We start from the raw sequence: 17165 nt of genomic DNA, 5'->3' as shown, positions 1-17165 counted from the left end.
AATTAAAATTTCTGATTAACTTGTTATGTGCTTCCAATACAAAGTTAATGATATCGAGTTATATTCTGCGGCAAGTTACACTGCACGGAGTGCATGGATATTCAGTAAAGGTTATTTTTCTCTAGAGTGTCTTGCCGAGTATGGCTACGTGAATTCGATACGATACTTTAAATGCAGTGAAAATTAATAATAAACATCGTTAAGTAAACCGTTCCAAAACACAATTATCGAATTTTATCAACTTCTTATTCATTCTTCAGCTAGCTTAATAACTCAGGGATAAAAAATCAAATCCCTTAGTCCTTTTGTCTCTTTCTGCCGCTAACTTTCAGACATTTTCTCGGTGTTCATATTTCCAGGGACATTATTTTCAGCAAATTTTGTTTAAACAACGCTCAAATTTTCGCGATGACGTACATCAAAACCAACACAGGTGGTTAAACAGTAAAACATGCAAAAATATTCCGCAGCTTAATTTCATTTCTTCAGCGAGCGATTTGAAAAACCTCATCAAAAAAATATTTATCAACCGGAGTCCAAACCTTCCACACCCAAAACTTTCAGGCAAAAATACTTAAAATGAAGATCGCCTTTGCCATCTTCTTGTGCGTCATTCTCGGGGTCACTTCGGCCAAACACTTGATAAATGGAGAATACGAAGGCTTTGAAACTGACGATGATGTCGCCCAACTCATGGATAACACTATGTATGATGAAGAAGAGGCAAAAATAGTGACTTCGCACTTAGTGGTAAGCGGCTTATATAAAATGTTCCTTGCATTTAATTTGTCTGGAACATAGGATACAAACCTAAGGCTGTGACTCTACACAAGTCTTAATCCATATCTTATTGGTACTTAATTTCGCGATTTTGGCGAGACAGTATTTCACGGGGTTTTATTTTCGCGAATTGACCCAAAAAGTACGTTAAAAACATTAATAATTTGTAAAAATACGCTAAAAAATACGTTTCGCGGGTCTTTATTTTCGCGATTTTTTGAGAATCGCGAAATTAAGTACCAATAAGGTACATGCAGTAAATGACACCAACGAGAAGATGTGAACATATCGATCAGTGTAAAATCCCACTGACTAGTGATATCACTTTTAATTACTGCCCAAGGAATACCTTCGCCTAGTGAAAAATACAACAATACTGGGATTTTGGTTTATTTCATATTCATATTTTCTACACAGAAACGTTAAAACGCTTTAAAAAAAGCTCTCTTTTTTACTTATCTACCGTTTTTAAAATAAATAGTAGCTATAATTCATAGTGCAAGCTGAGCTACTTTTTACGAAATACAGCTGTGCTGTGCGCGAAAACTGTTTTCCAGTGTAGCTGAAGGAAAAGATTTTATATATGAAGCTGAGAGTATGTACAGGGCTTAGTACTGTCGCGCGCTGGAGCCCATTCCTAAAGCGCGCTACCATTTTCTAAGTGACTTGAATGTTTTTTTGATTTTTACTTTTAAAGACACTGTCTTCAAAAGATTAGAAATGAACGACCGGTCCATTTTCGGTAAAAACTAGTCGCAGCCCCATTACGGCTGGCCTTATATTTCTCGATCAGAAGTTTCGCGTACGCAGAAAGAAACTATTTCACTAGATCCCAAATCATGATAAAAAGGTCGTCATTGATGCTCAAATGAAGTACTGTGAGTTTCCTAAACTAACACTCAATATGTACTAGTTTATATCACTGTTTGCGTGAAACTTTGGAGAGCTAATAGAGGGAGTTAATAGGTTCGCGGATCGACGGATTTGGCCTTAAAACGCGCCCCGATTGCGGTCTTTTTGCGTTACATTGAGCAGATTCGCGGTTTTTAAAAAATACAGCGGATCGCGAATTAGCTGATAATTTTGGCACGCATCAAAACAATAACATATAAAGGCAATAAAAATTATTATTTACAATACCCAATGCAAACGAGGTCGGAGGAGCGGTCATCTTATACCTGAGCTGATTTCACACTTTAACAAGTCGCTTGCTCGAGCTCACGGTGATCTGAGTTTCTGGGCTTGTGGCAATCTGTTACGCAGACAGTATCGCGTCCCAAAGTAAACAGTGGTTAGCCCTGGAGCCTTGAAGCCTTTTCAACCTTTGCACGAAGCCAAGAGAATAAAGCCATTCTGGAGCTTTTCTGGAGCTAGAAACACGACTCCTTAAAGGGGCAGTGTCAAGAGATTTATTGTTACTTGAAAATCCAGTGAAGGTGTTGGTATTACTAGGAAATAATGGCCTGGCTTTGCTAAAACGTACTGTATTAGTCATGAAAATTGTTAAAAAGTGGTGTACAATGCTATTGATGGCTAGGAAGAAAAGAGGCCTCAAACTTGAAAAAGTCGGCCCGACTTAAAACCCCTCCTTATAATACAGCTGACAGCGTATAGTGCCCTTTCTTAACAAGTGAGAAGCAAAAATAAATTGGCCGACCAAATCTGATACAGAACGGCAAAAGTACAAATGTCGCGAACAAAGTATTCTGTGTTGGCCTGTCACCTGCTTTTTCTATGCTAAAAATGTCATCTCTTTTCAGCCCGTTTCAGGTATTCCCCTTAATCCTGCGTCAGTTCTTCATCTTCTTTCCGTGTATCGTTCCTTATCCGCACCGCCATGTTGTTTAACTACTCTTTCCCAATGCATCATGGGCTATGGCACTCCTGGGCCATAACATATATATATTTATTTTTTTTTGCTATGGCACTGGTGGGCCACAGACGTTTTTTAATTTTTTTATTTTTTTTTCAAAAAATAAAATAAAATAAAATAAAATGAATAAAAATTAAATGAAAAAAGATAAGAAAGGTAAAATTAAATATTAAAATAAAAACAAAAATAAAAATAAAATAAAATAAATAAAAAAAGAAAAAAAAATGGAAAACAATAAAAAATATATATATAAAAGGAAAAAAAAATGTTAAAATACAGCGTAAAATACTATGGCACTAATGGGCCACCATACAGTACAGTGTTACTTGGAAGAAAATTAAAATCTTGGAGAATAAACTTATGCCTTTCTTTTATTTTTCAAAGGGTATCTTTGTTGACCAGCAAGTGTATACCCACAGTTCTAGCATAGTTTACACATAAAACTTAGAAGACTTCTCGTGATGCTGTGTGTTTGTTTGTTTGTTTGTTGTTTGAACCAAGCTGGACAGAAAAGTGGATTCTTTTCCCTCAGGGTCCTAAAACATTGAAATGGATTCATGTTTATTTGTTTTTTGTTTGATTGTTTGTTTGTCAGTTTGTTGTTGTTGTTTTTGTTGTTGTTGTTGTTGTTGTTTTTGTTGTTGTTGTTGTTGTTGTTGTTTTTGTTGTTGTTGTTGTTGTTGTTGTTGTTTTTGTTGTTGTTGTTGTTGTTGTTGAAGCCCCTTTGAGACCCTTTTCAGAAGCTCCCAGTTTCTAGGCTGCAGACTATTAAATCGTGATCTCTGTTTTTTTCTTGTAGGAAAGTTTAAAGGATCTCGCCAAATGCCTAGAAAATGGAGACTTTCACGGATGTTTTAGAAAGTTCAAGGAAGAAGTCAAACTTCCTCCAGCAGTGAGTATAAGTTGCTCTGCGATTTAACGCGTAGTTATGCTGCGGGCCGCATAGGCTGGGGTGGGAGGAGCTAAAACCCAAGCTCCCCGCAGGCAATGTTTCCAGCGATTTACTGTTTCCTACCCCGTATTTTACCAAAAAGACTCTACCACATCTTATTTGTTTTCAGATATGCTTAAACATGCTAAAAGCAACTTTTTCCATACAAATCCACAACATTTATTCAAACTTTCAAAAAAATGTCATATGTAAGCATGAGCAGTCTCAAAATTGGCAACCTTACTACAGTCAACTCTCATTATAGCGGACACGCTCGGGGCGTCGTTTTGTGTCCGTAATAGCGGGAGTCATTTCGAGTCAAACCTCTTTCGCCGGGGATTTTGATTTTGTCCGTAATTGCGAGTGTCCGCAATAGCGGGGTGTTGCGCAAGGCGAGAGTTGACTGTAATTCCATCATGCATTTATGGCAACCGTTTTGGGCTACCACCTATTTTTATGATAGACAAGGTCACATGACAGTGTCATGCAAAGAGCCCGTCTAATGCAGGTTTCATTTATTGTTTATCACGATTCCGATGAATAATAGACCCACAATAGTAATGTTGTTTTCCTTCTGTTTCAGTCCAAGTGTTTCGACGATTTTGAGAGATGCTTCACTTCTGGATCTCCCTTCTTTGTGTGTGCCGACGCGTTTAAGGCATGTGTACACAGTACAACAAACCTCTAACTGGCACAATCTTCCACTGGTACAGTGCAGACATACTCGATTGCAGCAATTCAGAATATTAGAAATGGTTTAGTGTAATGTAATTTACAACATTATAAATAATAAAAGAACTAGAAAGAATCCTTGGTTTGTCTATTTTATCTCAACTCTCCTGGGACTCAACAGACCCTTGTGCCTTTACGCAGACAAAGTGGGTCCTTGTCGAGTTGACGAGGGTCCTTGGCCAACGGAATGGGTCCCTATTGAGGTTTGGCTTTTTACCGACTTAACAATTTCAGTGTAAAGTCGACCTTTGGAGGAGCAGTCACTGTACCACTTGTGACGTCATCAATTGACATGTCAGTTAACATTTTTGACTGGCAAATAGGCGTGAAAGTCTTGAGAATCGAATGTGCATGCCAGCCAGCTTTGTGGTTTGATACTGTAAACTTTTTGTTTTTGTTTGCGAAGGGCTTTTTCTCATGGGAGAAGTGAGGTCTCTGTAAGACTTTGAAGAAGGAGGGCTGTTCCTTCTGAAATATTGGTAATTAAATATGCTCCCACACCATCAGCTTTGCAATTTTTCTTCAGTTGTTGGATACGTACAAAATTGCCCATTTCGATATCTTTAAATTAAAATATCCACATACCAAACAAAGATGATTTCAGAGTATTAAAATTGGCATTTTCAAAGAAACTGTCGAAACGTGGTTTTACGTGGTTACCCAAATGCAATCCGTCTAAATCCTATACAATCTTGCCAATCCATGATGCTCATTTACAGGATTTCTATGTTTCTTTTGCGTTGTTCTACAGGTTTTAGCCGTTATCGACGTCATATTCCAATTAATTCAATGGCCAGCTTTTCGGTGCTGCCATTGCGTAGAACTGTGTGATCTAGCCCCTTTTAAATCGTTACGTCATTAGTACTTACTGTGAGTGCACCTACCCCCATGAAGAGTTACATCATTTGCACCATCTCAAAATATATTTTCAACGCGTGTTTTATAGGCGACCAAATAACATCGTATAATTATGTTTATTAGTGAACTGGACTCACTACGCTCAGGTATGTGCACTTTGCTCATCTCCAGACTGAGGTAACACACCAGCCTAGCAGTGGACAGCTGTTTCGTCCTCTTTGGGACTCGTCAGCACTGCGCAAGGCATGGTGGTAATGGGAGAAAAGTTCTTATTTCAACTACCTCAGTGATCCAACACTTATTAGCACTAATACAGATTTTAGTTAGATTTTTCTTTATTGATCTTTATTCATTTCTTGTACTCTTTCTTTCATTGGTCATATTAAAATTAGTAATAACATTTTACCTTACTATCTACACCTATACGCACAGATATATCTATCCTTTGCTACTCAATTCTCTTATTCGCGTCATCTTAAATTTTGCTTCGTCCTATCATTCTAACGTCACGGGTCTAAAAACGGTTTATATTTTACAATCAGGCATACATGTCCGAATACCGTATTTACAAGTTACTTTATCTTGGGGAAGCGGTGGGGTGGTTTTTTCGAGAACATAAGGGAAGTCTTATAATTCCACATTTTTCCGGACACATGGTGAAAAATAATTTCTTTCTGAAGTTCCTTCCAGTCGATTATTTCACTATTCCATGGCATAGAATAGTGACAGTGGAGGAGAAAGGAAGGGAGATCGTTTTTACCGGCAATCCCCTGCGTCCTCTTTCGACTTTACACTTCAAATACTATCAAGTGTGCGTCTAAAAAATACATCAGTTTAAGCACATCGTGTTTCTTTTATCGACTCTCCTCGTTCACTCTTCGAAGGTTCCCAACGCAGGTACAGGTACGTCGATCTAATGTCATTCCGCTGGGACACTCGATACGGGGACATTTACAGAAGCAGGTCCTTGGGTCACGCACCTTCACGGACTGTTTGCAAGGTCTCTTACTGCACGTGCACCGGCAAGATTTCTCGTCAAGCTGGAAACGTTTTGTACACATGTGCTCAACTTTTGCTAAGTCGCATACACACTGGCATTTGACAGGATCCCACCGGAAGTTAAAAGGGCAGGGCACTTTTCGTGGTTTACACTGGCAGCTACAGTGTTCCTTGGAATACTCCTGGGTCGTGTTGTCGCAATCTGTAGGCTGAACCTTGCACTGACAGGAACAACTGGTGTGATTTGTCATTCGGACAGCTGTAAACTCGTTTGAAATGTCTTCAAGCTCGGCCTTACCGGACGACCAGGCAACTTTGGTCACCACAAGGTTTAGATCTTCTGTCGCTGTGGGGAAAAATGGAAACGATTGTCATTATACGCGTGAATCTCTTAAATAGCCGCGTTGATTGAAGTATCCTAGCCACTTTCTCTCTCAGAAAGAAAATAAAAACAATAAAATAGAACAAATAAAACCAAGATCTTAGCTTAGCATAATAGTATTGTTAGAGGTATAAAAAATGATGCGAAGTCGACATGGGGGCCAGGAGACCCTCCAAGCTCATTGGACTTTATCCTTTCCAGGCCGTTCGGCATCATAATAATTCTCGGAGTGCCTCAAAATACTGTGTGTACAAACGGCTACCAGCAAATGTTGGGTAAACAAATAGGAGGGGTAACTGCTTCGTGAATTACAAGGAAAAGGGATGACCCACACACCCCTCAGTAACGCTGGTGGCGGGGGGAGGGGAGGGAGTGAAAAACTGTGATGAAAAGGCAACCTCCTCCCTCGGTCACTTTCCCTTCAAAAGTGGGAAGTGCCTTGAGAACAAAGTCAATGACAAAGACAAAGAATTTTAGGCCCCAAAATTACATTGGGCCCCAAAAAACAAATTAGGCCCCAAAATTACATTGTGTGTGATCTGTCGAGATGTGATAAATCAAATGTAACTGTGATAAATGCGGTTGTTTACAAAAGCGATTTTTGTTACCTACCTTGAGGCTGGCACGTTGTATCATAAGGTCTGGCGTTACAAGCGCCGCCGCACCGGTACAGTGTCACAAAGAACGGAAAATAAAACGTGCTCTCGTCCACTGGCTGCGGAACTTCCACCACAACAGGACGAGGAGCGCACGGAGCACTGTCCAGAATAACATACGGAAGATCAGGAAATTCTGAATTTTCGCTCAACCTCGCCAAAAGACCACCTGCATAACCGACAGAATCAGGATTAATCACGATTCATGTCACGCAATCAAATGAAACAATCTCTAATAATTGAACAATCTCTAATAATATTTTTTAAGTGTTAAAGAAAATGCCCCCCCCCCCCCCCAGAAGGCTGGAAATGCTATTTTAGAGACCCTAGATTTGACAATCTCCCGGGGGAGCAAGCCCTCGCAACCCCCTAGAATTTTCGGTACTGTGGTGGTAAAAGTGGTGTTGGTGGTGATGCGGTGATGGTGTCGGTGTTGGTAGTAGTGGTTGTGGTAGTAGTGGTTGTTGTTGTTGTTGTTGGTTGCCGTTGCTGTTAGGCGGCACCGAATTAAGATGGTTTCCACCGAACATAATTGTCATTCAAGCAATACAGGCAAAAATAAAGTTACCACAGTTATCTCCTAGCATGGTAACAGTTTGAGTACAGCTAACAAAAACCTATCAAAACTTTAGCTTTCAGGCTGACCCTGGGAGAGAAAAATGGATTTCAAAATTATCTACATTTTAGTTAAAACGGACGTTTCACGCCAGTTAAAAAAATAGTGCACGTTTTAAACATTTTTACGAGGTTTGACTGTAATTTTCTCGAGAATGCTGTAGAGTTTAATCACGGGGTCAACAAGGCAAATGAATTTTAGTGAGATATTTCAAATAGTATAAAAAATGTTACCGTACGATGAGTAGGTTTTTGGTACTTAATTTTGCACTCATTGCTCGAACTTTCAGCGAAATCCGTCTTAAGCAGTCACCCCTCTATATAATTAGTCGTTAGTTGTCAGAACCGAAGCATTGCAGCAGTCAATTACTGTGGACTTAAATATTATCTATAACTTACCTTTCAGAGAGTCTTCGTTCGTATTCGAGAGCCGATGGTCAGGAACACATTCTTTAATGCAACCGGTGTTGCAACATATACCACGTGGACAAGAGGAGTCGTTCGTGCAGAGGTCTTTTTCATTTTGCCGACAATTGTTTAAAGGACTTACAACTGGGCAACTGCGGGGCAACAAGTGGGCACTTTCTCGATCTGAAGTGAAGAACATATGGCTGAGTTAAACAGTGTCAGCTGCAGAGTCCGGCAAATCTTAAAGGGACTGTGTCACGGATTTTAGCCAAACTTAGGCATAGGAAATGACCACCAAATTCGTTTAAATATATAAAATAACATCTTAAAACAGTGAAGAAATATTTAAATAACACACCGAATGCAAAAGAAGGTACGGATGGCCAAAAGTGACGAAGATTGAAACGGATTGTGATATGGGTTTTTGAAAAGTGATCCGGCGGAACAGTTTTCAAAGTTAAAGTGTCAAAGTTGCTTGTAACTTTAAATTATAACACCGGGATACACATTTGGCTGCAGTGAAGCTATGGTTTTGTCATTTAGAATCATTAAATTAATTTCTTTGCAAACATTTAGTTTAATGGCGGGTGTTTGGCAAAATTTAATAACATTAAATTAACTTAGCCATGACACAGTCCCTTTAATAAATAAAAGCTTGTTTATGGATTCTCGTGGAGTCCATCACCTGGACTACTTCCATGTGAAAAGGACGGATCGTTCAGGGGTGTAAACTGCGGATTTGGCATTTTAGAGGGTGTTCAGAAGAGAAGTTAAACGATTTTACCCTTAACAGTTACACAGCAAAAACGAACGCGGCTGGGGCGGAAATGTCATCTACCAGATAAAATTCTTCCCTATCTTTTCCCTCGTTGTAGTACATACATAAATTCTCGCCAAGTTATCAAATTTACAGGAGCTACGTAATGGGAATTTCGCTGATTTTTGGTCTAACTGTCCAGAAATAAGTGGTAGGCATCTTATCCCATGAAAAACATTATCTTTGAACACTTAAAGGAAGATATAGCCTTATTTTGTGGATACAAATCAAACTTCGGCTATAATTATCGATTTTTTTTTCTTGAAGACGCGCGGAAACAACTTGAAAAGTTTAACCTTAAATTTTTCAAAGTTGCAATCCATTTCCACCCTAGCTATCCGCAGCCAAAGACGCTTGTTAACAGTGCTCCAGTTAAGCATTTTTTTTATTAAAAATGGGCCATAAGTTTTAGGTTTCCTACGACACAAATGTAAATTTTGGCTGCTCAAAAATCCGTTAAAAACCGTAACAAAGCCCCTTTAAATAGCTATACAATAATCTAGCACGGAATGGAAATGTCATCGCGTTGATTTTTACCCACCTTTTCCTCGTTTATTCAGAACTGTGACAGCTTCCCGAAGACGCACCATTCTTTCGACGGACATAGCTCGGAGAAATGAGTCCAGTGACGTCACGTTAGCCATAACGCGGCGAAGTTCTGTTGGTATAACTTTCTTCTTTAGCTGAAATAAAACCCCGAAAAGATCAACACGAAACCTTGGTCAAAATTCTATCTACTTATTTACATACCAATTGTAACATTTTCCTTATTATGCTACGGGAAGAAAGGATCTGGGGGGTGGGGGGGGGGGGGTGTACTCTCCGAAAATTTTGGTGGGGTGTCGGCGCGCGGCGCGCTTTCTAAAACTCGCTTACGCTATTAAAGACCGAAATATGTGATTTTCCCTACAATATTTCACGCCTGACCGAAAATTCATTACCCTTTTTCAAACAAGACCCTATCCAGGAACTGACCCGGTTTGCGTAAAAAAATTGAGAAGGGCTTCAAATTGGAATGCATGTAAAAGATCACAAAAGTAATTTCCTACAAGAACTATAAAAAATTTGCTGACCAGAGTGAACCGAACCATACTCTATTTCAAATCAAAGTCAAAATCTAAAGCCAGACCAACACGGGACTAGCTATTTAGCACTCAGTTGATGTCATGAGACAATAGCGAGACACCATATGACAAATTTATACCACATAACACTCGGTTCATGTAGTTAATACTAAACAGCACTGCGGTTCAGGGCGTATGGAGAGAGGGCGTTGAAATGGGCGTACATGTTCTCTGGCGCAGCCTTGATGCGGAGGGGGACTGGAACTAGTCCGCTCTCCGCGCTCGAAACAGTTGTTTTGAACAAGAAAATGGCCGGCTACAGCTAAAGGTGAGTTCAATGTATTGGTTTGTAACACAAATCGCAGTGATGCAGGAACAAAAAAAATCTAATTCTGTTCTAAGGAGACAAAGACCATATTCAGCTGATAGTTGTTATCTGATGTTGTTTACATCTGTGTTTTTTTTGTGTGGCTAGATTAATGTAGTGTCGATAAGAGCAGCAATCTGGCGTGTAGCTCGTAATAATGCTCGCCAGTTAAAAGAAAATGATAATAAACGTCTAAAATATAAATTAGAAAGTTTTTTATTCATTTTATTTGTGTGAAAAATTTTTTAGAGTGATCATATGTGATCTAACAAGGTTTTCACTCCTCTGAAGTGACAGCTTCACAACGGCGATCGAAAGATCTCATAATGATATGGACAATATCGTAAAAAATTTTTAATCTCTGTAGAGTAATACTCTCCCTACTTTGATGTATCTCCTGACCTGCTTCTTCCGTTCGACTGGTTGTGCGTGATTAAGAGCTGCTGGTGTGATTGGTTGGTTTTCAACAGCTGTGAGGTGCCCCTCGCTGCTGTGTCCTGTCCCTCAGCTCCGCTGTCGTACTTCTCCTTTGTTGTGTTTTTTGATCGTGGGCTCCTGCTTCGTTTTCCACTATCCCTGTTGATATTATTAGGGTGGTCTTATGTTGCCTCGACCCTGCGGGACAGTGTGGACGCAATTATCTTCAGCGGGTAGTGTCCGGTGTTGTGGGTGTGCTCTGCGGCGGAGGTCTGGATAGGCAGCCAACCTCCTACACTGTGAAGGTGCACGCGAGACTAGTCACTTACGGAAGCATTGAAAGCAACGGCTACCCACCAACAGTTATTTCCAACATATTAAAAGATCAGCCCCGACAACTCCTCCCCCAGAGATTGGTGTCCTGTCTTCAATGGGCCGATCCATCTACAATCCTGGTTCCTGTCTTCCCTATATCCGCGGATTGACTGAACCTCTCACCAGGTTACTTCGTAAAAATGACATCCGTGTAGTAAGAAACCAGTAAAACCTGCAAAAAATTCCCTTCTCCTAATTCAGGCAGCCCCTGGATCTCCAATGAATGTTGTTTAAAATCCGTGCGCTGACTGCTGTTGGAGTTACGTAGGAGAAACGGGCAGATGTTTTAAAACCCGAAGAAAGGAACATCAACGAAATCTTAAAAATTATACGAGAGGCTCGAACGTTGCTAACCATGCTTGGCAAAATAATCACTCAATTGACTTTGATGGCGCTACCGTGATAGACAAAGGCAATTACCGCATTCGAAGAACACTAGAATCTTGGCACACTGCCAAAACTGTCGGCGCAGACAATAACTCCAAACCGTTACCAAGACAATATTCTATCTTATTGTAATTCTTAATTTGTCTGTTTTTGTCCTTTTTTAGCTTTTTACACTTCTATTGTATTTTAGTTTTTAATTATTTTCACACCCTCCCTTGTATATATTTCCAACCACGCGCTTTATCTTTTTTACATTCGTCAAAGGCTATAGTAAAATAGCCGAAAGCTCGTATTTTTTAACTTTTTAAACCAGAGAACGCTATTTTACACTTTTAATATGTCTCATCCTGGTTGCAGTTCAATTTTTAACATCGAGGGAATTCGCGTGTGCACTCTCAATATTTATACAGTCGCTGCCCGCCGCTATCCGCGACAACTGGTTTAAATAAGACAAATTCTCTCTCCTCCACATGTTCAAACCTCACATCATCTCCCTCCTTTTCCTCAGATGTTTTTATAAATGATTTATCGTGAAAATCTTCTGTTACCTCTATGGGCATGTAAGCTGCATGCCAGCCGGCATGCCAGCTGGTCGCTCGGCATGCCGGCGACCCGATTTCAATCCTCTTGGTCTCAAATTTTTTTAACATAAAAAACAAATTAAGTTAAGTGTGATTTATACCTCGTGTATGAAAAAAATAAGAAGCCTCATTACATCAACTTAGCGCTAAATAGTCACTCGGACCAACACCGTTCGAAAACTATACCCTTTGGCGTCGCACAAACTGAGGGTCTACCCCCAGGGGCAATGGATTTTCACTTCCCTCCCTGCTCTACCGCTTCAGTGGAAGGTGAAAGGCCGTGTATGGACGTGTATTTATTACCAGTATGGACGTGACCCATATCCCGCATTCGATAGATGAAAACGTTATAGGAAGTGACTTCTGTGAAAATGATGATCAAGGCATTTTTCTGTCCTTAATTTTCCGCCGCGATTTGATCGGAATTGTATTTCTCCCAGCCTTCTTCCAGGACTTTATATCGAAACGGAAGCAAGAATGAAAGACTGAAGTCCGTGGGATTAATTTGTTGTCATTTTACGCTTGGATTACGATAAGACTATAAATACAGATCAACTTTGTTTACAGCTACCCGGGCCTTAATCTCCTCATTAACATATACTTTTTCTTAAATCAACAAGTCAGACTAACGAATAGAAACGATAAATTAATAGCGTCTGTGTTATAAAATAACTGAAGAAAATTTGAAAGGAACACGTTGAAAATTGAACGAGAAAAATTAAAGACGTTTTTGTTGGGTGGCAAGAGTTTCCACGTAGTAACCATGCAAACGTTTGTGTTCACAGTTGCAAAATTTGAATACATCGTTTTTAAATGCAGATTTTGAACCGTTCATAGTTTTCTTTTAAACCTCGCACTAAACTTAACTTTAATCTTTTTTTAAATCCGGTGAATTTTATAATTCGAGGTGTAAACAATGACGTCAGTTTGATCCCCGTAATGGTCGTAACGATCCGACGAGTAGAAAGTGCCATTAAATAAATGAGTACATTTTCTCCTTGTTAACAACAAAGCAAATGAGCAATGATCGCTTTCGAAAAAAATTTGGGTAGGGTTGTTGTTTATTGACACAGCAGAGAGAGATGTAATTTCGATATTGTTTTTCTGCATGGTGATTTAAAACGACAATAGCGAGCGACCGTTTGAATCACATGAGTGATTTTGACTAATTTTACAACTATCGATTTGTAACCGATGAACGACCTAGCATCGGTTTTAAAGATCTGATAATGTAAACAAAATAATTATTACCGCGTCGAGCGAAAGAAAGCAAAGCATTCATATAACTAAACACTTCCATCTGCACAGACAGGAAAGTTTTTCCGAACTTAACGCAATTCAGTTCCGAAACAGCAATCGGACGGAAACTAAACATGCCGTTAAAAAGTTTATAGACTGGCGTATATTCACGTAACACTTACTTACCCGCATAGCGTGATTCAAGCCAATCGATAGACACAGAATTAACAGCAATGTTTTCATCATCTTTCTGATCTACCCAGAGCAGGAGACTGTTCGGTTTGGACTGTTACTTACACCCAGTGTTGACTAAAATAAGTAATTTGGGACCACGTTGCGAGTTAATATAATGCTGTTATCACACCACTACGTCATAGAAGGCGATATTGACTCCCAGAGAATTTAAATTAAATAGGATCTGAAACACACACCGCGTGACTCAGTTTAAAGTTCCTGTTTTGATGCCCAGATAAAGACAAAGTCTTCCACGCAAAACGAACGACATTTTTTTACTTCGGTGTGAATTGTTTTCAAGTCGACGATGAAAATGTGCTTCTAAACCTAGATTTTAACCATCCAGCGATGTTTGAAGCAAGTTAAACAGAGTATGAAAAAGACAAACAACAACAGGTAGGCCGGAAATGATATTGTAAAAGTCCATTTCCGATTGAAAGGCGTGACAGTCAAGACACATTATTAGCGATCAATTTCATCACAGTATGTCAAACAAACTTCGCCAAAGAAGACCATATTAAGTGAGTGGGTGTGAGTAAGGATTAGTCCTGAAAATTGAATATTTTTTCTTAACCCCCCTAAGCAGAACAAAATAAAACCGTGTAAACTGTTGCATGTACATGGCCCTTACAGCCATGGATTTAAATAACATATATGTCGTTTCAGCGGGGAAATATATCTGAATGGGCGGAAACAGGCTCGCTAAAAGGGAAGACACATTGAGAAAATGCAGAAAGGGCGCGCGCTGTTTCCGGCTATTTTTAGCAAAATTCGAAGAAACTTAGACGCATGCCAAATCTTGACAAAAACAGGCTTATTCTTTGCGAACGCACACGAACCCACCGAAAGTCATTGAAGAATGATTTCAGTTTAAAAAGTGAGAGGCCCGCATTTGATTTGAACTGATATTTTACAAGTCTTGTTTTGACATGAAGTTAATTATTCCTGGTATATACATGTGTATTCTGTCTTTATTTCAATTGGTAGTAATTTATACTAGGCGGAAACCGGATGGCTAGATATAGATAAAAGGGACTTTTTCGGAATTTATTATTGAGTATACCACGAAAAAGCTCATAAACGCAGCTTAAAGGCCAATATAAAAACATCCGTTCACCGTTTATGATGGTTTGATCAAGTCAAAACGTTACCCGACAAATGACAGGAACACGTTTTAAGCCAGGCATACCGCATAAAAGCTAGATACACCAAACGGGGTCATCAGACTGAGGAAACAAATACAGTATTTTGCACTGAAATATGAGTATTCTTACATTTAATTCGGTAGATTATTTAACAGATATCAGGGACTATGAGCTCCTCATTTTCTTAGACCGTCGAGCACGAGGCCAAAAGTCAAAAATGGCCGCGCGAATCGCTTGTATATTCCCCAGTCAAATTTTGCTCGGCCATTTTTTTTGTGTGTGTACAATTTATTTCGTCTGTCTATATGAACTAGAGCATCTGTGATCCGGCTCCTGGTATTTTGGGCAATTTGTAAACCAAAGGGCTCATTTGAGACGGTACACCGCTACCCCACCCCACCCTCTGACCGGCTCTGCCTTCTATAAAATAAGATGCATTTGACCGAAACCAATCTCTTTCCGGTTAACAGGGGAAAAGGATAATAATGGGCGGAACAATATAGCTGAAGGGGTAAACCTTATATAGGCGGAAATTTCATGATTATGTTATGTCATATCTCCAAATGAGCATAATGGGAAACTCCCCCGACAAACAAACACATGTCAAGTGAAAACAGCTGAATTGTATGCAAAAATTCGGGCAACAACAATAGTTTATCTAAGCCGTAAATTTCACACGAAAACCTTTTAAAATATCTTGATCTATTACCTTATTGTTATTTATTTTCTTGGGGACTTAACTGAAAAACAGTGTTGGACTGAACTAAATTTCGCGAACAGTTTCCAAATGTTGTGATACGCATTAACAAAGGGTAGTCTCCGTATCGGGCAATTATTCTCTTACGCCCACTTTTGACACTTTTTTTTTTCGAATTTTATCAAAGTGGACAAAGGAAAATATTCAATATACGTACGGCAAAGTGGAATCGAACCCGGGTCGTCAGACTGAAGAGCGAGTGTGATCACCACTGAGCCGTCAGGGGGTTGGCTCCCAGAATTTGTAAATAACCGAAGTGAATACGTAGTAGGCTAGCCAACGTTCATAGTAGGCTAACCGTAGTGCAAAGTAGGCTAACCGGTTACTAGTTACCAGTCGATGACAGTGAGTGGCGGCCATCTTGAAGTGGGCGTAAAAAAAATATTGCCCGTATCGGCGCCACAGATTTAAAGGTCAATGACATTGACTTGACAGTACCACAACAAAACAAAGCTTTAAACAGGTTAACACGAACATTTGCTACAAAGCTCGACATTATAAAATACAGGTATATAGTAAGCATTTGCTATATGTCTTCTCTAGAACTGTTGTATGATATTAAAGGAGTAAAAGAGCATGAACACGAGTAATCATGGCGGCAGTTTTATCATATTTTTTTATCCTTTATTTTGCTCGGTGACCTATTCGGATATATTTCCTGTACAAGCAGTATATTCATCTCCTCAGGTGGCTCACTAAAATCGGAAACGGCTGGTAACGTCATCAGTACCCGGCGTCAGTAACATCTTGTAAACAAACTATTTAAAAAAAAAAAAATGTTTTACTGAATTGGTGAAGGGGGAAGGGGGATAGTGGTTTCTAAACCCTCAATTATTTAGGGGGCTAAAGAGGAAAAATGTAGTGTCCATTATTCCATTATTCCTTTTCTCAAATTTCCATTATTCCCTTCTGATTCCTGTCAAGAAAAAATAGTTCCAGATAATTATTGCTGATTACTCCAAAGAAAACATCGCTTCCGTTGTATTTCCAAATTCCAGGGCTAATTTTTCCTATCATTCCATTATTTCACTGCAAAAAGTTCGTTATTCTTATTCCATTATTCCTCATCAGCCCCCGAAATAATAGCCAAGCAATGATTACTTACCGAAGTTTTCGCATACATTTTCCCCTTTAAATTCAATCAAACAGTATCTAATCCGCTACAGGAAACACTTTAATCCAATTTCCTACAAACAAACCATCATCATCCCCTTTCCCATATAAAAGGGACGAGGATGCTCGTCGGAATATTTGAATTAAAAGCCTCAAGTAGGCCAATCTGGGCGTGGCTAATGAGCGAGGCGAGGACAGGGGAGGGTAACGGAACAATAAATTGTCAATGGGTAGAGGAGAGGGAAACGTCCCTCTCTATTATTTCTATGAGCATTTTTATTTGCCTGATGCTTAACCTTAAAACTTTTTTTTAAGACTGTTTATAGTTTTTAAGAGATATGTAGACTGAAACTGAAGAAACTGAGCTTTCTTAGAAAAACTGAAAGCTTAGTGAAGTTGTCAGTTTCACTTAATCCCGCAGCATCGGTTCTTTGA

The 17165-nt window shown here is 39.4% G+C and overlaps 2 protein-coding genes across 2 annotated transcripts; one reads left to right on the top strand and one right to left on the bottom strand.

Annotated features, from left to right (window-relative positions):
• The first annotated feature begins 477 nt into the window (after positions 1–477).
• Positions 478–4392, top strand: LOC144655346 (uncharacterized). The gene is made up of 3 exons (XM_078515586.1): positions 478–750; positions 3453–3545; positions 4168–4392. Exons 1-3 carry the CDS (start codon positions 580–582, stop codon positions 4270–4272), a joined length of 369 nt encoding a protein of 122 aa, XP_078371712.1. The 5' UTR covers positions 478–579; the 3' UTR covers positions 4273–4392.
• Positions 4393–5491: 1099 nt separating this feature from the next.
• LOC144655331 (uncharacterized) lies at positions 5492–14058 on the bottom strand. Its single transcript, XM_078515560.1, has 5 exons — positions 13668–14058; positions 9593–9734; positions 8226–8417; positions 7168–7380; positions 5492–6519 (listed from the first exon to the last, which is right to left on the bottom strand). Exons 1-5 carry the CDS (start codon positions 13725–13727, stop codon positions 6029–6031), a joined length of 1098 nt encoding a protein of 365 aa, XP_078371686.1. The 5' UTR covers positions 13728–14058; the 3' UTR covers positions 5492–6028.
• Between the last annotated feature and the right edge of the window lie 3107 nt (positions 14059–17165).

This window comes from Oculina patagonica, chromosome 5, assembly GCF_052425735.1.
Source record: "Oculina patagonica isolate OP01 chromosome 5, crgOcupat, whole genome shotgun sequence".
Taxonomy (NCBI): Eukaryota; Metazoa; Cnidaria; class Anthozoa; order Scleractinia; family Oculinidae; genus Oculina; species Oculina patagonica.
The sequence above is the reverse complement of the archived record's forward strand: the minus strand, read 5'-3'. Positions and strand labels throughout refer to the sequence as shown.

Excerpts from the sequence above, each read along its gene's own strand:
- LOC144655346 (XM_078515586.1), top strand. The coding sequence starts at position 580 with ATGAAGATCGCCTTTGCCATCTTCTTGTGCGTCATTCTCGGGGTCACT. Across the intron at positions 751-3,452 it reads TAGTGACTTCGCACTTAGTG|GAAAGTTTAAAGGATCTCGC; the intron begins GTAAGCGGCTTA and ends TTTTTCTTGTAG. Across the intron at positions 3,546-4,167 it reads AAGTCAAACTTCCTCCAGCA|TCCAAGTGTTTCGACGATTT; the intron begins GTGAGTATAAGT and ends CTTCTGTTTCAG.
- LOC144655331 (XM_078515560.1), bottom strand. The coding sequence starts at position 13,727 with ATGATGAAAACATTGCTGTTAATTCTGTGTCTATCGATTGGCTTGAAT. Across the intron at positions 8,418-9,592 it reads TCTGAATAAACGAGGAAAAG|ATCGAGAAAGTGCCCACTTG; the intron begins GTGGGTAAAAAT and ends TCTTCACTTCAG. Across the intron at positions 6,520-7,167 it reads TACAACGTGCCAGCCTCAAG|CGACAGAAGATCTAAACCTT; the intron begins GTAGGTAACAAA and ends TTTTCCCCACAG.